The sequence below is a fragment of the Phocoena sinus genome, chromosome 5, assembly GCF_008692025.1.
Source record: "Phocoena sinus isolate mPhoSin1 chromosome 5, mPhoSin1.pri, whole genome shotgun sequence".
Lineage (NCBI taxonomy): Eukaryota > Metazoa > Chordata > Mammalia > Artiodactyla > Phocoenidae > Phocoena > Phocoena sinus.
The window spans coordinates 87,023,095-87,049,244 of record NC_045767.1 but is presented as its reverse complement, the minus strand read 5'-3'; the positions used below and the strand labels follow the sequence as shown (position 1 = coordinate 87,049,244).

Genomic DNA, 26,150 nt, shown 5'->3' with positions numbered 1-26,150 from the left:
TCAATTCTCTTCTTTCTTTTTTCTTTATTCTGCTCTTGGGCAGTTATTTCCACTATTCTCTTTCAGCTCACTTATTTGTTCTTCCGCCTCAGGTATTCTGCTATTGATTCCTTCTAGAGTATTTTTCATTCTAGTTATTGTGATGTTCATCACTGTTTGTTTTTTAGTTCTTCTAGGTCTTTGTTATATATTTCTTGTATTTTCTCGATCCATGCCTCCATTCTATTTCTGAGATTTTGGAACATCTTTACCATCATTACTCTGAATTCTTTTTCAGGTTGGTTGCCTATTTCTTCTTCATTTATTTGGTCTTGTAGGTTTTTACCTTGCTTCTTCATCTGTAACATATTTTTTTGTCGTCTCATCTTTTTATTTTTTTGGTGGGTGGGGCTGTGTTCCTGTCTTACAGGTTGTTTGGCCTGAGGCGTCCGGCACTGGAGCTTGCAAGCAGTTGGGTGGAGCTGGGTCTTGGTGCCAAGATGAGGACCTCTGGGAAACCTCACTCTGATTAATATTCCCTGGGGTATGAGGTTCTCTGTTAGTCTAGCAGTTTGGACTCAGCGTTCCCACAATAGGAGCTCATGCCTGACCCCCAGCTTGGGAGCCAAGATCCTACAAGCTGCACCGTGTGGCTGAAAAACAAAACAAAACAAAAACAAAAGGCAAAAGTATAACAAAGAATAAAAAATAAAATAAAATTAGAAAAGTAAAAATTTATTAGAAAATATATGTATAAGTGAAACAACAACAAGGGAAAACAGAACCAGAACAGGAAAAAAAAAAAAAGAAAAAACCAAACAAACCAGAGAAGGCCTTTGCTGTGGGGTGGCAGGACCTAGGTTCAAGACCCATGGGGCTGGAAAAGTCCCTGAGGGGGGCTTCCCTGGTGGCACAGTGGTTGAGGGTCTGCCTGCCGATGCAGGGGACATGGGTTTGTGCCCCGGTCCGGGAAGATCCCACATGCCGCGGAGCGGCTAGGCCCGTGAGCCATGACCACTGAGTCTGCACATCCGGAGCCTGTGCTCCGCAACAGAAGAGGCCACAACAGTGAGAGGCCCGCGTACCGCAAAAAAAAAAAAAAAAAAAAGTGCCTGAGGGGACCTTGAGTGTAGGGGTTTTGGCCTGGGACCCCAGCAGACTAGCTGGGGACCGAGAGCTTGGGGGAAACTCTGGCCACATTCCCCTCTGATTCCCCAATCCCCTGAAGGTCTCTCCCTGTCCTGCCAATCCCCTCGCCATGGGTGGGCCCCTCCTGAACATGGGAACTCCTCCCCTCCCCCAGCCACCCCTCAGGGGCACTGGTCCCGTATAGCCTCTACTTTTCCTCCCCACGTGTCCCACCTGGTCACTTGGGGGTTCCTCCTGTCCCCATAGGTGTCTGAGGTCCCCCACTAGTGCCTGGTAGATGCTCTAGCTGTGTGGAGACACAAATTCCATGTCCTCCTACTCTGCCATCTTGACTCTGCTCCCCCCATACATCCTTTAACAACTCTTCTGTTTGCAGGCCCTACCTGGAGCCCCTCTTTTAGAGGTGCATTGTACCTTGAAAAACTGAACTTATGGGTTTCTCCTTAAACATAAATCTGTTGGCTTTTGGGCTTACTTCATTGTTAGCATGTTTCTGGTCTTTCTGGGCTGCTACTAATCTGCTTTCCAACCTAAAAGAGTTTATTGATGTCTCTCATCTACTCCCTTCTCTTTCTCTTCATCCTTCTGGGTTTATACATTTAAAAAAATCCTTAGTGGGACTTCCCTGGTGATGCATTGCTTAAGAATCTGCCTGCCAATGCAGGGGTCACGAGTTTGATCCCTGGTCTGGGAAGATCCTACATGCCATGGAACAGCTAAGCCTGTGTGCCACAGCTACTGAACCTGCACTCTAGATCCCACGAGCCACAACTACTGAGCCCATGTACCACAACTACTGAAGCCTGTGCGCCTAGAGTCCGTGCTCCGCAACAGGAGAACCATTTCAATGAGGAGCCTGCACACTGCAACGAAGAGTAGCCCCCACTCGCCACAACTAGAGAAAGCCTGTGCACAGTAGCAAAGACCCAATGCCGACAAAAATAAATAAATAAAATAAATTAAAAAAAAAAAGAATGCATTTAAAAAAATCCTGGTGAGGTTTCAAAAGGGAGTAGAATATAATGAAAACTTGCTTTTGTTACTTTACATAATTGAGTTCCATAGTGTATCTGCTGAACTAGCAATGTAGTGGCTCCATTATTTACATATTTCCCTATTGGTAGAGTTTTAGATTTTTTTCCCTCTATTCATTATAATAATGATGTATTGAACACCTTTGTTTATGCCTCCTTGTTTGCATTTGTAAATTGAATTTCTCTAGGATATGTACTTTTAAAACGAAATTAAGTATTGTCAATTTTTTCTTCAGAATGGTCTATTAGTTTACTTTCCCACTTGTAATGTGTGAATGAGATTTCTTTTCTAGAATTAAAAAATTTACGACTTGATATATTTCAAATTTTCAAAAGAAAGCATGTTATGTACATAAGGTATTAAAAATAACATAAATGAACACCCATGTGGCCATTTCTCAATGTTAGAAATACCAGTACCTTTGAAGCACCTGTGTGCCCCTTTGTGATCTTATTCTTTTGCCTCTCCTCCCTGCACAGAGGTAACCACTGTGTTGAATTTCATGTTCATCATTCCCATCTTTTGCTTTATAGCTTTACCACATGTGCGTGTGTGCTGACATTTGTGTCAATATTTCTTTCACTACTTAAGACAGGTCCTGCTACCATTCACATGTTGGGTGCTTCACTAGATAGGACTCATGAGACTCCACTTGTAGTTAGTTGTACTCATGACTGAGATTTGTTATAGGCATATAGTCAGGATACACAGCCAGATCAGTAAGAGAAAAGTACGCATCAGGCAGAGTATGGTGGAATCCATGTCAGGCTCTCCAAAGGGGCCACACAGAGTGCACTCTTTGCATCCAGCAGTAAAATGCTATAAAACATGTACAGTCTTTCTGCCCTGGGAAGCCTTTTGAGATTTAGCCTGTTTTTATTGGGAGCTGGTTATACTGGTACCTTCTGCCCACCAAAATTCTGTATTCTCTGAAGGAAAGAAGGAAGGTGTTCACCATAAATCACATTGTTTATATAAACAGTCTAGGCAGGCTGGCGTAACAGTTTCCAGTTGGTAATGGAGGAAACATTCTGAAAGCCAAGACTCTGTGTGCCAGTCAAGGGCTAGTCCTGTAAGCAGGTTTTTAAGTGATCAGGCCTGGTGCATTAACTCTTTCCTGCATAGAGTGAATTTCTAAATACTATATATATTTAGTGTTTTACATGTTTTTGCATCTATTCTGAACTTATCTTAAATGAAATTATATACTTGTGTGACTTTCTTTTTGTTTAACATAATCATGTATGCTGTAGTTTGTTCCTTTCACTGTTGTATTTGTGATATTGTGATATATGACTATACGGTAATTTATTTATCCAGTCTTCTGGCAGAATAGGTTTTTAAAAGTTGTTCAGAGCAACATTGCTTCTGTGATAGGTTATATGAAATTTCAGCTTTACTATGAAATTGGTTTCTAAGGAGTTAAGTATGCAGCTTTACCAGCTGGTTTATTGTTTTTAAAAATACTTTCTTTTTTCAATTTAAGAACAAATGTGTTTAATCAAAATTGGTAATTTAATAGAATAGATCTAATGTTGTATCTCTTTTAGACTCAGTGCCAGAAATCACATCCAAAGTCAGGTACAGTTTCTTCAAGGAAGAAAGAAGCCCCTCTGCAGTTAATTGTGGAACCAAGTGAAGCTGTCAACAAATCAGGTTGGTAGCATCCCCATGGGTGATATTTGCCTAGATATATTTAAAGAGTTAGGGGCTTCCCTGGTGACGCAGTGGTTGAGAGTCCGCCTGCTGATGCAGGGTACACGGGTTCGTGCCCCGGTTCGGGAAGATCCCACATGCCGCGGAGCGGCTGGGCCCGTGAGCCATGGCCGCTGAGCCTGTGCGTCCGGAGCCTGTGCTCCGCAACAGGAGAGGCCACAACAGTGAGAGGCCCACGTACTGCAAAAAAAAAGAAAAGAGAAATGCTGAAGGTAGCACACATGTTGGCTTGAGTCACAAGGTCAGGGTCAGCCTAGACAGAATTGTGAAATGGATGAAGTTGTTTCTGGGTCCCTCTTAAGTCCACTGTCAGTGTATTTTTTTTTTTTAAAAACATGAATAAGTTTTTTTTTTAATTTTATTGAAATATAGTTGATTTACAATGTTGTGTTTAATTTCTGCTACACAGCAGAGTGACTCAGTTATACATATATATTCTTTTCCATCATGGCTTATCATAGGATACTGAATATAGTTCCCTGTGCTATAGTAGAACCTTGTTGTTTATCCGTCCTATATATAATAGTTTGCATCTGCTAATCCCAAGCTCCCAATCCTTCCCTCCCCACTTCCCCTCGGCAACCACAAGTGTGTTCTTTATATCTGTGAGTTCATTTTTGTTTCATACATATGTTCATTTGTGTTTTATTTTAGATTCCACATATAAGTGATATATGGTATTTGTCTTTCTGACTTACTTCATTTAGTCTGATAATCTCTAGGTCTATCCATGTTGCTGCAAGTGGCATTACTTCTTTCTTTTTAATGGCTGAGTAATATTCCATTGTATATATGTGCCACATCTTTATCCATTCATCCAACTGTGGACATTTAGGTTGTTTCCATGTCTTGGCTATTGTAAATAGTGCTGCTATGAACAAAGGGGTGCAAGTATCTTTTCAAATTATCATTTTATCTGGGTATATGACCAGGAGTGGGATTGCTGGATCATTTGGCAACTCTGTTTTTAGTTTTTTTTTTTTTTTTTTTGCGGTACACGGGCCTCTCACTGTTGTGGCCTCTCCTGTTGTAGAGCACAGGCTCCAGAGGCGCAGGCTCTGGATGTGTAGGCTCAGCGGCCATGGCTCATGGGCCCAGCTGCTCTGCGCCATGTGGGATCTTTCTGGACCGGGGCACGAACCCGTGTTCCCTGCATCGGCAGGTGGACTCTCAACCACTGCGCCACCAGGGAAACCCTATTTTTAGTGTTTTGAGGAACCTTCATACTGTTTTCTATAGTGGCTGCACCAATTTACATTCCTACCAACAGTGTAAGAGGGTTCCCTTTTCTCCACACCCTCTCCAGCATTTATTATTTGTACTTTTTAATGATGGCCATTCCGACCGGTGTGAGGTGGTACCTCATTGTTGTTTTGATTTGCGGAATAATAAGTTTTATCTGATTATTATGTGTGTTTTTGTTTTAGTGGTAGGAGCATTGTTCATAGGATGTGGTAAGAGACATTAACTAAGAATTATTATAGGGACCATAGCTTTAAGAGTTTTCAAGTAGATTTTTCTTTTCTTTTTTTTTTTTTTTTAAATATTTATCATCATACAGTTTCTGTGGGTCAGGAATTCAGAAGCAGCTTAGTTGGGTGGTGCTGGCTTGTAATCTCATGAGGTGGTAGTCAAGATGATGGCCAGGGTTGCAGTCATCTGAAGGCTTGACTGGGGCTAAGGATGAATTTCCAAGATGACACTCATGTGGGTCTGGCTGCTGGCAGGAAGCCTTAATTTCCTCCCATGTGGGCCTCTCCATGGGCTCCTTGAGCATTTTTTTTTTAACTAAGGTATAATTTACATAATATTAGTTTCAGGAATACAACATAATGATTTGATATTTGAACATATGTGGTCAGTGTTCTTTTTCTCTCTGTTGCATTTCCTTCAGTCATTTATATGTGCTGCCAGTTTTTAAAGTTTTATTTGCATTTTTCAAATTAGAAAAGTCCTTCATTTGAGGTGAGTCAAAGATTTAAAAGAAAAAGCTACTAATCATTACTCCCCTCATCCTGCTGAGGTAGCCTTGAATCCTTCCATATCTTCATTGGTGCTCCTGAACGAACACATATAAACGTGTGTGTGCGTGCACGCGTGCTTTCAGAAGAGGCTTTTACAATTTCCTTTTATACAAGCAATGTAAGAAAGTACCTTTCACCTGATAGAGTATTTACTATTCTATTGAACTTTTTGCCAATTTGATCACTATTAAATGATCTCAATATTACTTTAGTGATTATCACTGAGTTTGAACACCTTTTCATAAGTTTACTGGCTATTTGAAATACCTTTTTTTTTTTTTTTTTTTTTTTTTTTTTTTTTTTTTAATGCGTTACGCGGGCCTCTCACTGTTGTGGCCTCTCCCGTTGCGGAGGACAGGCTCCGGACGCGCAGGCTCAGCGGCCATGGCTCACGGGCCCAGCCGCTCCGCGGCATGTGGGATCCTCCCAGACCGGGGCACGAACCCGTGTCCCCTGCATCGGCAGGCGGACTCTCAACCACTGCGCCACCAGGGAAGCCCTGAAATACCTTTTTATCTTTTCATATCCTTTGCCCATTTGTTTTTTCTAGTTTATGGGAGATCTTTAAATTGAGTATCTGTAACTGTTTATCTGTAATTTGTGTAATTTATCTGTTATTTATCAGATATTTTTCCAAATGATCCCTAGACTATTACAGATTTTGGTTATAGTATCTTATATGATGGATAACGTTTTTTATTTTAATTGTCAAATGTGTGTGTGTTTGTTTTTTTCAATAGCTTTTGAGTTTCCTGTTTTGGTTAAAAGGTCTGTTTTATCCTAATGGTATATGTAATATCTTAGATTTTCATCTTAACATCTTTTTTTCTTTTTAATTTAAATTCTTAATCCATCTGGAATGTGCTTTAGTGCCTTTAGTCAGTTGTGCTAGTTCCTTTTATTAATTACATAATTCATTCTCATATGAATGTGCTACTTTTATCATGTATTAAATCTCATATATCATTCAATATACTTTTGAATTTCGGTCCATTTGTTTATTCTTAATGTCAACACAATACTGTTTTACTAATTGTAGTTTTATAGCACATGCTGATATAAAGGTATCTATTTATATATATACTTCTGATACATGCCACTCTTCTGCCATTCTTAGACCTTTTTAATTTCTATGAATTTTGTTTATTCAGTTTCCAATAAAATTTTGTTGTGATTTTAACTAAAGTTGCATTTAATTTGTATAGTAATTTTGTGAAAATTCATATTTTTGCGTCATTTAGGTTTTCTACTTAAGAACAAATATGTCATATATTTATGTCCTTCAAAAGTGTGTGAAGGGTACTATCAATAGCATGAAAGGATAACCCACAAAATGGGGGAAAATAATTGCATATAGTATATCTCATAAGGCAGTGGTCTCCAACCTTTTTGGCACCATGGAGCGGTTTTGTGGAAGACAATTTTTCCATGGACTGGGGGTGGGGGGGGCGGGTGGTTTTGGTATGATTCAAGCACATTACCTTTATTGTGTACTTTATTTCTATTATTATTACATTGTAAGATCCAATGAAATAATTATACAACTCACCATAATGCAGCATCAGTGGGAGCCCTGAGCTTGTTTTCACTTGCCAGTCACTGATAGGGTTTTGATATGAGTCTGCAAGCAATTGATTTATTATGGTCTCTGTGCAGTCAGACCTCTCTGCTAATGATAATCTGTATTTGCATCTGCTCCCCAGCGCTAGAGTCACCACCTCTGTTCTACCTCACATTAGATTCTCATAAGGAGCATGCAAGCTAGATCCCTTGCGTGTGCAGTTCACAGTAGGGTTCGTGCTCCTATGAGAATCTAATGCCACAGATGATCTGACAGGAGGTGGGGCTCAGGTGGTAATGCGAGCAATGGAGAGCAGCTGTAAATACAGGTGAAGCTTTGCTCATTCACCTACTGCTCACCTCCTGCTGTGTGGCCCAGTTCCTAACAGGCCATGGACCAGTACTGGTCCGTGGCCTGGGGGTTGGGGACCCCTGTAATAAGGGATTTATATCCAGAATACGTAAAGACTTCCTGTAACTCAACAACAACAAACATAAACATCCCAACTGAAAAGAGGACTTGAATAGACATTTGTCCAGTTGGCCAATGAATGTGTTTTACCTGCCTTCACTAATTGAGTTTGCTTTCAGACTTGCATGTCCTTCAAGTGGCTTATAACCTGAACAAGATATTTGCCTGAGTTGTTTTCTGGGAACTTCAGGTCAGCTGCATCTAGTTTGTGCTGAGCTGGTTAAGACTGAATAGGACCACCCTTCAACTGGTTATGCTTAAGGGTCCACTCCAGTAACCTTTTGACCGTGCAGAGGCCTGTGCAGAGTGATGATTATTGCAACTTTTTTTCAGTCACCTTTCCCCAAGCTCCCCATGCCTCAGATCATCTTGCTTGGCTGCCTTGCAAATAAACCCTCTCTTTGCTGCAAACTTTGTTGTCTCAGCATTTTGGCTTGCTATGCATCTGGCAAGCTGATAACAACTACATGAAAAGTTGTTCAACATTGTTAGTCATTAGGGAAATGCAAATCAAAACCCCACAGAGATACCACTTTATACATATTAGGATGGATATTATTACTTTTTAAATAAAAGATGTTGAGGATGTGGAATTTATAGAAACCCACATGCATTATGCAGCCAGTGGAAAAAGTTTGGTGGTTCCTCAAAAAATTAGGTATTAAGTAGCATTTCTACTTCTAGGTTTATATTCAAAAGAATTGAAAACAGGAACTCAAACAGATACTTATACCCCAATGTTCATAGCAGTATGATTCATAATACCCAAAAGGTGGAAACAACCAAAGTGTCCCATGAACGAGTGAATGGACAAACAACATGTGGTACATGTGTAGAGTGGAATATTATTCAGCCATAAAAAGGAATGAAGTTCTGATACATGCTACAACATGGAAGAACCTTAGAAACATTATGCTAAATGAATATACTTCTGGACTTTCCTGTTGTCTTTCCCTTAGTGATTTCTAGTCTTGATTTCTTTATGGCATAGCATATATACACTATGTCATTTCATTTTAGTTCTTTAAAATTTGTGAAGATTTGTTTTATTTGTTTTATGACCCAAGATATTGTCTGCCTTTATGAATGCTTCATGGGCACTTGAAAAACAAGTATTCCATTGTTGAGTGCAGTTGACCATAAATATCAATTATGTTGTATTACTAATTTTTATACATTGTTTGATGCAGTTGCTAAAATTTTGAGAATTTTTTGCATCTAAATTAATGAGAGATAGTGGTCTGTAGTTTTCTTTTTTATGCTGTATTTGTATGGTTTTGGTATCAAGGTAATGCTCACCAACCTTATAAAATGAGTTGGAAATTATTCCCCCTTCTAATTCCTAGAAGGGCTTATGTAAAATTAATTTTAATTCTCTGATTTTTTGGTATAATATTCTCCAGTGATATCATCTGGTCTGTGGCATTTCTTTTTCAAGAGCTTTTAAGTTACAAATTCAGTTCTCTAGTAGTTACAGGACTATTTAGGTTATTTATTTTATCTTGGCACATTTTTGATAGTTTATGGTTTTTGAAGAATTGGTCCATTTCTTCTAAGTTGTTGAGTTTATCAGCATAAAGTTGTACATAGTATTACTTCGTTATCCTTTTTTTTTTTTCTTTTTTTTTGTGGTACACGGGCTTCTCACTGTTGTGGCCTCTCCCGTTGCGAAGCACAGGCTCTGGACACGCAGGCTCAGCGGCCATGGCTCACGGGTCTAGCCACTCCGCGGCATGTGGGATCTTCCTGGACCGGGGCATGAACCCGTGTCCCCTGCCTTGGCAGGCGGACTCTCAACCACTGCCCACCAGGGAAGCCCCACTTTGTTATCCTTTTAATGGCTGCAGGATCTGTTGTGATATACCGTTTTATTCTGGATATTGTTGATTTGTGTCTTGTCTTTTTGCCTTTGTTAATTTTGTTACAGGATTATCATTTTTATTCACTGTTTTAAAAGAACTAGCTTCTTGTTTCAGTAAGTTTTTTCCTGTTTTTAGTTTCATTGATTTCTGCTCTTATTTTCTCCATTCTTGTCCTTGGTTTGGGTTTATTTTGCTCCTTTTTTTAGTTTTTGAGGTAGAAACTTTTTTTTATACTTTAGTTTATAATCCAGTACTATTTTATTAAATTTATTACTCAAACTGTTCCAGCTTTGGCCATTAGAAAGCTCTTTCACTGGCTCCTATGCCCCTTTGATGGACCCCATTTTTGTTGTTATTGCTGTTGTTTTTAACATTTCCTTACCTTCTGGAACTACAGGATGCTCCAGGCCCAACTTACCCTAGAATCAGCCATTTCTCCAAGGAGCCAGTGGTTCCTCTTACTGGAGAATGGTATTAGGAACCAAGATCTGGGTGCTAGGTGTGCTGTTTCTCCTGGGGCGTTAATGCTTCAAGACTGTCTCAACTGACAGAGCAAGGAAATATATGTGTGTATGGTAACTGGTATATATACACATATCTATAAATATTTTTCTGTGTAACTGTATCTGTATTAAGTTAAACATGAATTCATATTGATGTTTCCAACCGTAATTTATTACCACATGGGTTATTCTTGCTTCTTTGCCTTGCTTATCTGTAAACATCCACTCTGTGTGTAAGAAACTTGGCACTTACCATTCACCATCTACCTACTTAACTTTTTATTCCTATATACATGTATAACAGTATCAGAATTGTTGACTTAAACCCATGGAAAACAATTTTATCTACTGGAGTACAGTGCTTATGTACAATTTCTTTATTGTACTTAATTTACAATATTGTGTTAGTTTCAGGTGTACAGCAAAAGTGATTTGGTTATATATATATATATGTGTATGTGTATACATACATATACTTTTTTCTTGATTCTTTTCCATTATAGGTTATTATAAGATACTGAATATAGTCCCTGTGCTACACAATACATCCTTGTTGTTTATCTATTTTATATATGACAATGTGTATCTGTTAATCCCGTACTCCTAATTTATCCTTCTCCCTCCTTCCTCTTCGGTAACCATAAGTTTGTTTTGTGTCTGTGAGTCTGTTTGTGTTTTATTTTTCAGATTTCACATATAAGTGATATCATATAATATTTGTCTTTGTCTGTATGACTTACTTCACTTAGTATGACAATGTTATGTACAATTTCTTTAGCTTTTAGTTTTACAGACTCCATTTCTAACCTTACTTAGGTCAGCATTTTTCCTCACCCCCGTAAGTGAGGTTGTTTGTATCATATCATATATCATATCATATCACATCATATATCATAGAATTTGGTATATGTGATACTGTGTGACTTCCAAGGTTAGGACATAAAGGGCTTCTGCTTGGCTCCCTCCCTTTCTCCTTATTTCCCTCTTAGGATACACTCTGCCTTATAACCCAGACATCATGCTGTGAGGAAGCCCAAACTAGCCTACTTGCAGACATACATAGACAGCAATATTTCTTCGTCCTCCTGCCAGCCTCAGATGTTAGACATGTGAGTAAGCAAGCTTTCAAATCGTTCCAGGCCCCAGACTTCATGGAGTAGAGACAAGTCATCCCTGCTTGTGCCCTGCCAAATTCTGGCCCCACAGAATAAGTGAACATAATATATGGTTGGTTTATGCAGCCAAGGCATGGAGTTGCTTATTATGCAGACAGAGTAACTAGAACAACTCCCTAATTCCCAACTGACATACTGTTGTCATATATTTTATTCCTGTTATCCTCTATTTTAATTCCGCTATGTATTTTGATATCTTTTATCTCTATAAGACTTTATTTTTGTTTTAATCAGTCAGTGTTTATATTTACACATACATCACTGTTTGTGCTCTTTATTCCTTTTTAAAAATGATTTTAAAAAATTACGGTAAAATAATATAACAAAATTTACCATTTTAAACATTTTTAAGTGTACAGTTCTTTGGCATTAAGGACAGTCAGGTTGTCCAACTGTCACCACCATCCATCCACAGAACTTATTCATCTTGCAAAACTGAACCCATTAAACAATCTCCCCGTACCCCCCAGCCTCTGGTAACCACACTTCTACATTCTGTTTCTGAATTTGACTACTCTAAATACCTCATATGAGTGGAATTGTTCAGCTTTTGTCCTTTTGCAACTGGCTTATTTCACTTAGCATAATGTCCTCAAGTGTCAGCCAGGTTGTAGCGTGTGTCAGGATTTCCTTTATAAAGCTGAATAATATTTCACTGTATGTATACCATATTTTGTTTTGTCCATTTATCCATTGATGGACATTTAGGTGGTTTCCACCTTTTGTCTTTTGTGAATAATGTTGCTGTGAGCACAGATGTACAAGTACCTCTTGCAGCCCCTGCTTTCAGTCTTTTTGGATATATAGGCAAAAAAGGAATTATTAGATCATATGGTAATTGCATTTTTAATTTCTTGAGGAGCGACCAAGCTATCTTCCATAGTGGCTGCATCATTTTACATTCCCACCAGCTGTGCGCAAGGGTTCCAGTTTTTCTATATACTCACCAACACTTGTTAACTTGTTATTTTCTCCTTCCCTCCCTCCCTCCCTCCCTTCCCATCCTAATGGGTGTGAAGTAGTATCTCATTGTGGATTTGTTCATCATTATGGTCATTAGGGAATTTTAAATTAAAACAGCAGTTAGATACCACTACACAGCTATAATGGCTAAGATCCAAAAGCTGGGTCTCTTTTGTAACTCCTGTTTCTTTGAGAGTTTCTGTCTTTTCATTTGTTTCAAGAGAATTTATAATTGAACATTAAGACATTTTTATGGTGGTTGGTTTAAATAAATTCTTGTTAAATAATTCCAGCATCTGATTCATATTGTCCATTTGCATCCATTGATCGTATTTTCTTCTTCAGATAATGTTTTTTCTTTTTTAAAAATTTTTATTATGATGAATCATTTTGATTGTATCCTCAACATTTTGGTTATTATGTTAAGGGACTCTTCATTGTATTTCAGTCTTGTTATAGTTGCCCTGTTTTAGGCTCTTGCCTATTTTTGTGGAGTTTATTTCCAATGACATTTAAGTGTTTAGAGTTCTAGTAGTGGTATTTTGGTTTGTTTCATTTTCTGATGCTACTGGGGATTCACCATATTATCCATTGTTGCTTAAGGCTTGAGGTTCCTAGCAAATATACCTTCTTCCAGCTTTCAGAGTTCTGTTATTATCGTTTGTTTAAGTTGTACTTAAAGGGAGAAGCAGGAGAAAGTGAGTCTATGTAATTTTGTTCCAGAACCAAAAGCCATTTTGGCTTATTTTAAATTTTTAATCTTTTCTTTTTGAGAATATGAATCAGTATGAGTACTACCCAGCCATTCTACTTTTTCTTTGATATTTGAAGGTTAAGTGTTAAGAGAATATATATTTCTCTTTATATAGCGATAAAGATATATGTGTATAATATATATTCTCTTTGTATAGATATAAAGATGTATGTGTATATAAATATTCTCCCTATATATACATATATTTTATATAACTATATATGTATCTGTTCTATATGTATATTTGTATGTATATGTATAAAAGTGTGCTCATCTAGCTGCCCTAGTTTACCCATATCTTAACCTAAAGATTGAATCTCATAATTTCTTTAGGATTACCTGTTACTTATTTTAGCTATGTAAAGATTTATTTAAATCTTTAAAAGAATTTTTATTTTATTGTGGTAAGAACACTTTATTTTATTTATTTTTTAAAATTTTATTTATTTTTGGCTGCATTGGGTCTTTGTTGCTGCGCACGGGCTTTCTCTAGTTGCAGCAGGCGGGGGCTACTCTTCATTGCAGTGTGCTCATTGCGGTGGCTTCTCTTGTTGCAGAGCATGGGCTCTAGGCACGTGGGCTTCAGTAGTTGCAGCATGTTGGTTCAGTAGTTGTGGTGCATGGGCCCTAGAGCGCACGGGCTTCAGTAGTTGCAGCACGCGGGGTCAGGAGTTGTGGCCTACGGCCTCAATAGTTGTGGCTCGTGGGCTCTAGAGTGCAGGCTCAGTAGTTGTGGCACATGGGCTTAGTTGCTCTGTGGCATGTGGGATCTTCCTAGACCAGGGCTCGAACCTGTGTCCCCTGCATTGGCAGGTGGACTCTTAATCACTGCACCACCTGGGAAGTCCCAGTAAGAACATTTTTACATGAGATCTTCCCTCTCAACAGATTTTTAAGTGTACAATAGAGTATTGTTATGTATAGGCACAATGTTGTACTCTAGATCTCTAAAACTTATTTATCTTGAATAACTGAAACTTTACACCTGTTAATTAACAACTCCGAATTTCTCCCTTCTCCCAGTCACTGGCAACCATTATTCAAATCTCTCCTTCTCTGAGTTTGACTATATTCAAATCTTGAATAAATTTACTATATCAATAATATTAACTGTGAATTTTCTCTGTTTGAGGATTTTATTCATTTTAGAACTGTGGAGCATGGACCAAATACACCTTTCAGTTTATTAATTTCATAAATTAGAACTCTTAAAGTACTTGTGTATTTTAATCCTAGATCTTTGATTATAAACTTAATGACCTGTGAGTCTTCTGGAAACTTTCTAATGAAATTGTTGCCATATTTTAAAAAGCACATTTCGTTCTAGTATTATTATTTAAAGAGTTTTTAATATCTTCATGTAATTTTCTTCTAGTTCAGGCCCATGAGGTTCATCAGGAAATTTTGGCAACTGATGTTCATTCTAACAATACATCTGACTTGAGAAAAATGTCAAGTAAAAAACTAAAAGATCATCACAGTGGAGCTGATGAGGAATTTTACTTATCTATTGGCTTACCTTCTGATCTTCTGGATGCAAAAGCATCTTCATTGCAAAAGACTATTCCATCTGTTGCCCAAAAGAGAGAGACCTATACTTCTGAAAATTCAGTAAATATGCTGCCTTCAAGTACAGAGATTTCTCATAAAACCAAAAAAAGGTGAATTTTTGTTTATTTAAAAGATATTAATCTTACTATAACTTTTATCTTATGTTAAAAAGTGAGTAATTTAGTCTTTTAGGTATTTTATAGTAAGTATTGAGGAATATTAACATGTTTTGAGAAAAACATAATATACATTCAGTATATATTCAGTTTATATTTAATATGGAAGGCCTTAAAGTGTTCTTCAGAGACGTTTGGGGGTAAACTTTTCTATGGTCTATGGAAAAGCATGTTTTTTTCTTTTTTCTTTAAGATTTTTATTTTAAAATACTGTACACATACAGAAGATAACAATAGGTACTCACATATTCAGATTTGACATATGTGAATATTTTGTTATATTCAGATCTTTTTCTTTTTTAAAAAAAGTTTTTTATTGAAGTATAGTTGAATTACAATGTTGCGTTAATTACTGCTGTACAGCATAGTGACTCAGTTATACATATATATACGTTCTTTTTCATATCCTTTATGGTTTATCACAGGATGTTTTTTTTTCCTTATAATAAGTTTTCTGTAACTTCCTAAGAGAAACAATTTGTATTTTCTCTATGTTATTTTTAATTATAAGGGTAGGTATATATCAGGTCATCTCAGGATAGCAAAGAGTAAGTTTTGTTGAGGATGAGTTGTGGTAAACCCACATCCATTTCTTGGGGCTTTCCCTTTGACCTTTAAGAAGCAAAATAGATTGTTCAAGGTCCTTTGGTATTGGGAACCTCTGCCATGAGTGTAATATCTTTCTAGGGTCTTGTGTGCTTCTTGGAGCTGAGGAGTTAAGTACATTCTAAGATTTTGCTATTCACAGTGTGATCTGCAGCTCAGGATCAAGAGCAGTGGCATTATCTGGAAGCCTGTTAGAAATATAGAATCTCAAACCCTATGCTAGACCTACTGAATCAGAATCTACATTTTAATAAGATTCTCCAGAAGATTCAAATTCATATTAAATGTTTGAGAACTAGTGTTCTAAGCTACACATTTCTTTGTTATATGATTTAGCCATTCTTTTTCTCTCTTATTTTTTTCTATCAACAAATACAAAATTTAATTTTTCTGACCAATTTGCCTTGTGTATGTTGTGTAAGAGAAACACATCAGCATTTATAATTTTTAAATAAAGGCCCACTGGAAAATTTTGTAAGCAGTTGTATTGTTACTGTAAGGGAGTTCAGGAATACTTATAACTCAACAAATGGTGGGAACATTCATCATGTCTTCCTTTTAACCTTTTAGGTTAAACTTTGAAGATAAAGATGATTTGAAGAAAGTAGAAGTAACGAATAAAGTATCAGAAATAGAGGATAAAGTTTCAGAAGGACCACAAGAGAGGAAACAGTTAGGAACATCTCAAAAAAGAATACAAGATTCAGAATGTGAAGATCAACCACAAGCTAGAAAGAGTTTTTCAACATTGTTTTTAGAAACTGTAAAAAGAAAAGGTGAATCCAGGTGAGTTATTAAGAAATGGTCCACATTTTTCTTTCACATTCTTTGAACAGTATCTAAGGATTCTTAGTGATATTTAACTAGAAGTTAATCTTAATTGACACAATTTTTAATTGAAATTATGTCTAACCCATAAGGAGAGAGTAGTTTCTTACCAGTAAATTAATCCCAAAGCCATCATTTAAGGGATATTAAATTAGATGTGAAAGAAAAGTTTATTCAGCTTTCATTGCTTCTGTTCATCAGCACTTACTAGTATGTATGAGATCAAAGAATAAAGACAGTATTTAGAAATAAAATTATGTCAGGATGCCTGTATTTCACTGTTAAGTGTTTTAAATATTTTTTCTATTTCTTTTGATTGTGTTAGTAAAAGGATAGTCCTAAAATAAGTTTTAATCTGTTTTTGCCTACTTAAAAACCTTCAGTGGTTCTACAGTATCCATACAGTGATTCTTAACTGGCTGCACATTAGAGTTAACTAGAATTAATAGCAGCTAGGGTTGAGAAGCACTGGTCTATAGAATAACTTGAGATTTGTCAGCTAGTATTTAAGGCCTTCACTGTCACTAGTGAACTGTTTCTACCAACTTGTCATACATATTTGCAGTTGTCCTGGCTTTGGCGTACCTTTTCCCCTTGTCGTATGCCAATTTATATTTTATTCTAAGGTCCATGGTTGTAGGCTTCTGATTTTTTCCAAGCCCCACTCCAGTGTTTTTTAAAATAGTTCCTTGCCTTGTATTATAGTTTAGCTATTTTGTATATCTTTCTTAGTAGGTTAAGACATAAGCCCTTCTTTCCAGGAGTTTAGTTTCTTTTGTATTTTCTGTGAGATCTATCAGAATGCTAGTGAATATATTAGGAAGGTTTTATAAAAAACATATTGAGTGAATGAAATTCCTCTTTGGTTCAGTCTGTGTTCCATAGTTGACTCCTCCCTCCCCCCACCCCTCCAGTCTTCCTCCCTCTCCCCTCGCCTTTCTGTGTGTGTGTGTGTGTGTGTGTGTGTGTGTGTGTGTGTGTGTGTGTGTATATATACAGTATATATATATATACATACATATATATGTGGCATCTTTTATCCCTTGTATGGATGTTGTCCCCATAATCTGATAGAAATATGTTACACTTAGGGGCTAATTATATCTATGTCCAAAAAAGTAATTAAGTATTTTTTAATGTGCTGTGTTTTTTTTTGAAAAACTAGTGAGTAAAGTGTATGTTTAATTGCTGTAGCCAGATGTAACTACTCACTATTACTTGTGCTTTCCTGCTCCGTTTCTGTGCTTATGCTCTTCCTTATGATTGTCTTTCTTGTATTTCCTCATGACCAAATCATATCCATTCTTCAAGATCCAACTCAAATGCCACAGAGTCTTTCTTGATTTTTTCCACCTAGCCCAGAAATTTACATTTCACAGTGCTGGAGGCTGGGAAGTCCAAGATCAAGGCTCAGGTAGATTCACTGTCTGGTGAGGCTTGCTTCCTGGTTCATGGATGTCTATCTTATTGCTATAACCTCAAATGGTAGAAGGTAGTGAGGGGGCTTTCTGGGGTCTCTTTTATAAAGATACTAATTCATTCATGAGCCATTCCACCCTAATGGCCTAATCACTTCCTAAAGTCCCCACCCTCAAATACCATCACGTTGGGGATTAGGTTTCAATTTATGAATTTTTGAAGGATATAAACATTTGATCTATAGTAAGTGTCAAAGTTGTTTCCTAAGGATATCTTTGGTTTGAATAACCTTGAAGTTATGGAAGTCTCTTTAATAGAGGAGTGGATTTAGAGAGTTCTTGTTGGCTGGTTTCGGAAGGCTTTATTTTTAAATACTTAGAATTACTTCTTTAATATGCAGAATTAATAGATATTACAGATAACATACAATAAAGCAAATTAAACATTTATATCAGATTGGCTTTTTCTTTAAGTGCTGAAAAATAATATTTCTGTTTAAACATGGTCTTCTGTTTATATATTATGTGGTCTATTTATATTGACTTTGCTTTTCTATTAGATTTTCTAGAGTTTTCTAATTATATAAACTTGTAAGTCTACCTATTAGAAGACAGTATATTTCTCAGCATATATGTGTATAAATTTTTTACATTATAAGGTTTTACTGGGTTTGAGATTAGAGAAGTAGAGAAGGCATTTTCATTTTATAATCTTTTTTTATATCTTAAAAATGAGAAAAAAACTAGGCATGATAATCCAGTTCTTCCATTCTTCCTTTTCTTCTACTGTGTATAAAAATAGTTAAGCATCCTTACTCAGGTGAAAAAGGCAGAAACAGGAGTGTATATGCTGGCTTTGGAATTTGGATGTTTACCCTAGGTGTTTATTTTTGCATATTCACTCCAATATGTGGTTTGCTCAAAGCTGTTGTCATAAAAAGGAAGGAAATGCAAAATGACTCCATCAGATTACCATCTTTTGAATAATTCCATCCTTCTTTAGAAAATTTTTCCAACTAATTGGAAGAGATGCTGTGTAATCCCAGTGTGCTTACCTTTCTAGATACACTTCATTTATTTCTATACTCTGCTTACAGTATTAAAACACATATGAAAATGTGTGAATTATCCAACTTGGAGTGAATTTTTACATAATATAATTTAGTCTGTAATTTTGTAGTGTTTTCTTAGACTATTAGACTAGAAGGTATCTCAGAAATAATCTTGTTAAGGGATGTTAAGGGATTCAGGCCCCAAGAAACATCTATATAAACAAAATGTAATATAACATTATATATAATAATGGCATGCAGTTTTGTACTGTAAGTCAATGTATCTGGGCTATATTTATACATCTCTGGGTTTTATCTGTTTAATGTATGTAATGAATAGGGGAATGTCAAATTAGTTGATGCAGTAGAGATTCCTTCCAGCTCTAAATTTCTATGATCCCATTAGTGTAATAAATGAGTATGCTCAGATATTATAGAAATGTAAAAGGAGGGAAGGGTTTTTTAAAAAAATATTTATTTACTTATATTTGGCTGCGTTGGGTCTTAGTTGCGGCACATGGGATCTTTCGTTGTGGTGCACGGGCTCCTCATTGTGGTGCATGGGCTTCTCTCTAGTTGTGGTGTGCGGGCTCAGTAGTTGCAGCACATGGGCTCAGTAGTTGTGGCCTGCAGGCTTAGTTGCCCCATGGCATGTGAGATGATAGTTTCCTGACCAGGGATCGAACCCACATCCCCTGCGTTGAAAGGTGGATCCTAACCACTGGACCACCAGGGAAGTCCCAGGAAGGATTTTAATGGGGAAGGAAAAATTGAGGGGACATGTGAACTGCTCTTTAAAGCAAAGGTAAAAGCTTTACTTTTTGAGCTATTATTTATTGTAACATTCTGTTTTAGTTCTGTTGTTAGGCATATAGCAACTGCTCCACCTCATTTATCTCCTGCAAATAATATGAAGTTATTAGAAGATGAATTTATAATTGATGAATCAGATAAAAGTTTTGCCAATCAACCATGGATTACTATACCAAGAAAGACTGGGCCTCTGAAACAATGCACAGTATCTCCTGCTGAGAGCACTGTACTCCTTCAGAGGAAGAAGTCAAGAGAAAAACATGACAGTGTATCATCTACAAGTTTGAAAAGTGGCAAACATCCTGGTAAAGCTCACCCAGTAGAGAAATCTCAGTCCTCTGAACAAAAAATACTGGGTGGGAGTTGTGCTTTGACAGATGAAATGGAAAATAATTGTAAATCTTCAAAATATGAAATGTATTCTGAGAATGCAAAAAAATCATCTGGAAACAAAAGGACTATAAAACAAAAACGGGGAACAAAATTTAAGGCCAGTGTAGTTGAAGAACAAGTTGACATGGAACAATCTAAAGGTAAAAATATAAATATATCACATATTGCCCAAGACAGGTTCCAAAGAAATTCAGACCGAAATATGGACGAGGGTGAAGAGATAAGTGTTCACACTTCCAAAAAACAGTTGCTACCTCTGGGTAAGTATTTATATTTATATGTATAAATACTTATAACGTGAGTATTTATATGTAATGTAAAGTGGTAGAATATTATTCTACCACTTTGTGTTTTTGTGATACTCCTATTTAGCTTTGGGAAGTAGGCAAAGTAAACTTAAATCTATACAGAGCCTCAAAAGCCTACAAACTCTTTTCTAGAATCTCTTTATTTTACATATAATTCAACTCCAGGTCAACTCCAGGTCACTTGACTTTTGTGTAGCTTCTAAAATGGCAGCATATATAAAGGGAAAAGTAAAAGGTAAAGGCTTAGTAAACCAGGTAGTTACCAGAACACAAATAAGACAGCATCATATATTCTTGAGGCTTATTAAAATATAAATTGGGAAAAAATTAAGCTAGTTCTTGTAGATAAAAATTAATACTCTTCTATTCCATTATTTACTCATTATTTATTTATTATCCAAACTGGGACATTTGAGAATGGGAGAGGATGTCAGGACAGTAAGCATAAACTGGGATTGTCCTGTCAAACCTGAAATATGGCCACTCTCCTTATGTCATCACTGTATAGTGATTGAGATTTGTAATGGTGACACTATCATGAAGAAAAGATCAATTTGTGCTTTTTGTATCACTTTTTTTAATTGAAGTATAGTTGTGTTTCAGAGGTACAGCAAAGTGAATCAGTTATACATGCACACACACACACACACACACACACATATCTTTTTCATGTTCTTTTCCCTTATAGGTTATTACAAAATATTGAGTATAGTTCCCTGTGCTATAATAATAGATACTTGTTGATTATCTAGTTCATATACAGTAGTGTGTATATGTTAATTCCAAACTCCTAATTTATCTGCCCTTCCCCCCACCTTTCCCCTTTGGTAACCATAAGTTTGTTTTGTATATCTGTGAGTCTATTTCTGTTTTGAAAATAAGTTCATTTGTATCTTTTTTTTTTTTTTGGTAGATCCATATATAAGGGATGTTATATGATATTTGTCTTTGTCTGGCTTACTTCGCTTAGTATAATATTCTCTAGGTCCATCCATGTTGCTGCAAATGGCATTGTTTCATTCTTTTTATGGCTGAGTAATATTCCATAGTGTATGTGTGTGTGTGTGTGTGTGTGTGTGTGTATATACACACACACACATTATACATCACACCTTCTTTATCCATTCATCTGTGGATGGACATTTAGGTTGCTTCCATGTCTTGGCTATAGTAAATAGTGCTGCAGTGAACATTGGGGTGCATGTATCTTTTCCAATTACAGTTTTCTCTGGATATATGCCCAAGAGTGGGATTGCAGATCATATGGTAATGCTATCTTTAGTTTTTTTTTAGCATCTTTATCAGAGTATAATTGCTCTCTTTAGTTTTCTAAGGAACGTCCATACTGTACTCCACAGTGGCTGAACCAATTTACATTCTCACCAACAGGGTAGGAGGGTTCCTTTTCCTCCACACCCTCTCCAGCATTTGCTATTTGTAGACTTTTTGATGATGGCCATTCAGACTGGTGTGAGGTGATACCTCATTGTAGTTTTGATTTGCATTTCTCTAATAATCAGCAGTGTTGAACATCTTTTCATGTGCTTCTTGGCCATCTGTATATCTTCCTTGGAGAAACGTCTGTTTAGATCTTCTGCCCATTTTTTGATTGAAGTTGTTTGTTTTTTTGATACTGAGCTTCATGAAGTGTTTGTATATTTTGGAGATTAATCTCCTGTTGGTTGCTTCGTTTCCAACCAAATATTTCCAATGGGGAAATATTTTCTCCCATTCTTTGGGTTTTCTTTTTGTTTTGTTTATGGTTTCCTTTACTGTGCAAAAGCTTTTAAGTTTAATTAGGTCCTATTTGTTTATTTTTGTTTTTATTTTCATTACTCTAGGAGGTGGATCCAGAAAGATATTGCTGTGATTCATGTCAAAGAGTGTCCTGCCTATGTTTTCCTCTAGGAATTTCATAGTATCCAGTCTTACATTTAGGTCTGTAATCCATTTGAGTTTATTTTTGTGTATAGTGTTAAAAGAATGAAATTAGAACATTCTCTATCTGTGGCTGACAAGTTTTCCCAGCACCACTTATTGAAGAGATTGTCTTTTCTCTATTGTATATCCTTGCCTCCTTTGTAAAATTAATTGACCATAGGTGCGTGGGTTTATTTCTGGGATTTTGGTCTTGTTCCATTGGTCTGTATGTCTGTTTTTGTTCCAGTACCATACTGTTTTGATTACTATAGCTTTGTAGTATAGTCTGAAGTCAAGGAGCCTGATTCCTCCAGCTCTGTTTTTCTTTCTCAAGGTTGCTTTGGCTATTCGGGGTCTTCTGTGTTTCCATACAAATTGTAAAATTTTTTATTCTGGTTCTGTGAAAAATGCCATTGGTAATTTGATAGGGATTGCATTGACTCTGTAGATTGCCTTGGGTAGGATAGTCATTTTGACAATACTGATTCTTGCAATCCAAGAACATGGTATATCTTTCCATCTGTTTGTGTCATCTTCGATTTCTTTCATCAGCATCTTATAGTTTTTGGAGTACAGGTCTTCTGCCTCCTTAGGTGGTTTATTCCTAGGTATTTTATTCTTTTTGATGCAATGGTAAATGGGATAGTTTCCTTAATTTCTCTTTCTGATCTTTTGTTGTTAATGTATAGAAATGCAACAGATTTGTGTTTTAATTTTGTATTCTGCAACTTTACTGAATTCATTGATTGGCTCTAGTAGTTTTCTGATAGCATCTTTAGGATTTTCTATATATAGTATCATGTCATCTGCAGACAGTGACAGTTTTCTTTCTTTCTTTCCAATTTGGATTCCTTTTATTTCTTTTTGTTTCCTGATTGCTGTGGCTAAGACTTCCAAAGCTATGTTGAATAAAAGTGGTGAGAATTGGCATCCTTGTCTCGTTCCTGATTTTAGAGGAAGTGCTTTCAGCTTTTCACTGTTGAGTATGGTGTTGGCTGTGGGTTTGTCATATATGGCCTTTGTTATGTTGAGGAATGTTCCCTCTATGCCCACTTTCTGGAGGGTTTTTATCATAAATGTGTGTTGAAATATATCACTTTTTAAGTAATAGAAAAGGTATTTTTTACAGAAAGAATTTTCTCCAGAATAGTTAATGGAATAGAAAACACCAAATGTAATTGCACTTCATGTGTGCATAATATAATTTAATCCTTCTCAACAATCCTATATGGTAGGAGATAACACTCAAAAGAAGTTAAATATTGGTCCAGGATCTGTCCCAACATAGAGCCCATATTTTCTCAGCTGTATCAAGAAGTTTTGAAATAAGTGAAAACGTTTTTGATGTTCAGATGGAAAAACTGTTATTTAATGGGGAAATTTTCTTGACCAAAAATGTCTTTGCGCCTGCAGGTTCTAAATATACTATACTCTATTGTGGATATAGAGGGAAGAGAGAATATATTAAAGCACAATATTTAAGCTAGTTTTTAATTTAAAAATTCCACTTTAATATAGTTACCACTCAGTTATTTTAGCTTTCTTTTTGTATAGTCTATAACGTAGACTTTATATCACCTGAAATAATAGTTGTCAGACTTCAATTTTGCCTGTATGTGCCTTTGCATATTTGAAAAATTCTGCTTAAAATAGAAGGAAAAGTGACCTATTTTGTGGCCCTCTTATAAATGTCAGACATGTGCCACATCTTTTTTATTGGAATTATTCTTTATTTTTTTGCTTATTTCAGTTTCTTGTTAGCAGTTGTTCATTTTAAGGAAATACAACATGGAGAATCTGACTAAACTGAAGGTGATAGTTAACATTACAAGAAAGCATTTTTCTTACTAGTTCTTTAAGTAGAATATGAATTCACAAAATTTGAAGGTACAAAATTTTGATTTATCTATAATTTCTTAGGAAAAAACATTACATCAAGAAAGTGTACTTGCAAGATACTCTCTGAAACTATTGTTAAAGATTTATTGAGTACTTGCTATATATTGTACACTAATTTTCATGTATATTAAATTTTTCTTATCTAGGTTCATTAGTGAATATAGCATTCTGTATTAATTTTCTTTTGCTCTCATAACAACTTACTACATACTTAATGGCTTAAAACAGCACACATTTATTATCTTACCGTTCTGTGAGTCAGGAGTCTGAAATGGAATTTACTGGGGCAAAATCCAGGTGTTGACAAGGTTTTTTGTTCCTTTTTGGTGGTTCTAGGAGAGGATCTGTTTCCTTGCTTTTTCTACCTTCTTGAAATCACCTATGTTCCTTAAATCATGGCTCCCCTTTTACATCCTCAAAACCCGCAATGCCAGCCTTTTTATTGTTTCAAATTTCTCTTGCCTCTCTTCCATCATCCCATCTCTCTCCCTCTTACCACAGCTTTTAGGGATACATGTCATTAGATTGGGCCAACCTGGATAATCCAGGATAATCTCACTATTTTAAGGTTTATAACCTTAATCATATCTCTAAAGTCTCTTGCCACATAAGATAATATTTTCACAGATTTTGTGATTAGGGTGGGTGCATCTTCAGGAGGCTGTTATTCTGCCAACCACATCAGTTTTCAAAGACTAAAAATATTGAGATAATTTAATTCCAAAGATATTTTACTCTGAGGATAATTTTCCTTTAGTTCACAAGCACTTGACATACTCTTGTAATGCCTAAACTGATGACCTGGATTGAGCAAATTAACTTTTCTACTTTTGTTGTCTCACAGGCTTCTCAAGCTGAACATGCTGGAAACTAAATTCCTCCAAACTTCTTCCTCCTCTCGTTTTCAGTATCTTCATAAATGGAGCCATAATAAATCTGTTAGCTCAAGAAAGAAATCTGATTCATCTTTAGCGCCTGTTTTCTTTACCTAGCAAACCATATAAGTCAGTAAGTCTTTTGACTTCTTCCTAAGTAGCTTTCAAATTTGTTATTTCTCTCCATTCCTCCTGCTACTCCCTTTAGCGAAACTAGAGTAATTTATTTCTTAGAGTATTGTAGCAGTTTATGCATATACCCTCTCACTTTTCTCTTCCTCTTCAGATTCATCTCCTGGGTTGCTTTATAATGAAATTTTTCCAGTTCCATGAACAGACCACTTTCACAAGTGGGCCTTTAAATATGCCCTTCCTTTTTTTTTTTTTTTTTTAATTAATTAATTTATTTTTAGCTGCACTGGGTCTTTGTTGCTGCGCACGCGCTTTCTCTAGTTGCAGCGAATGGGGGCTACTCTTCGTTGCGGTGCATGGGCTTCTCACTGCTGTGGCTTCTTGTTGCGGAGCACGGGCTCTAGGTGCATGGGCTTCAGTAGTTGTGGTTCGCGGGGTCTAGAGCGCAGGCTCAGTAGTGCTGGTGCACGGGCTTAGTTGCTCCGTGGCATGTGGGATCTTCCCAGACCAGGGCTCGAACCCGTGTTCCCTGCATTGGCAGGCGGATTCTTAACCACTGCGCCACTAGGGAAGCCCTCTTCCTTTTACTTAGAAAATTTTTCCTAAATATACTCTGGGTTCCTTACCAAACTTTGTACTCAATTTAAATATCACTTTACTTGATAATTATCCCTCAACCTGGTATGTACCTATATTTGCTCTAATAGCACTCTTCATTTTCAGACATATAATTACTTGCTGAATTTGTCTTGTACTCTAGAGTCTGGACTGAGAGCTCCATGAGAACAGGGACTATATCTGTCCTATTCCTAAAATAGCCCCTGTATCTTAGCCTTAGCATTTCTGTGGGTCACTGGAATATATTATCAACAGTGACAGAAGTATTACTCTATTTTGAATGAATATTTTTGCGGTGTTTATTTAAAAACGCCCACCTTCAGAATCCTATTCCTGTACATATAAATATACAAAATTTCCTACAGTAGT

The 26,150-nt window shown here is 36.5% G+C and overlaps 1 protein-coding gene across 4 annotated transcripts in view; it reads left to right on the top strand.

The window, feature by feature from the left end:
* Positions 1–26,150, top strand: part of CENPC (centromere protein C) — a 91,606-nt gene that overhangs the window by 17,135 nt on the left and 48,321 nt on the right. For 3 of the 4 annotated variants that reach the window (XR_004349971.1, XM_032632503.1, XM_032632502.1), the window contains exons 5-8: positions 3,714–3,819; positions 14,568–14,853; positions 16,096–16,311; positions 19,679–20,289. Coding sequence is in view for 3 of the 4 variants with exons in the window: in XM_032632503.1 (XP_032488394.1) it covers positions 3,714–3,819; positions 14,568–14,853; positions 16,096–16,311; positions 19,679–20,289 (1,219 nt within the window). In the remaining variant the exon portion in view is untranslated. The remainder of the gene's footprint in view (positions 1–3,713; positions 3,820–14,567; positions 14,854–16,095; positions 16,312–19,678; positions 20,290–26,150) is intronic. The other variant, XM_032632504.1, reaches the window with a different exon arrangement.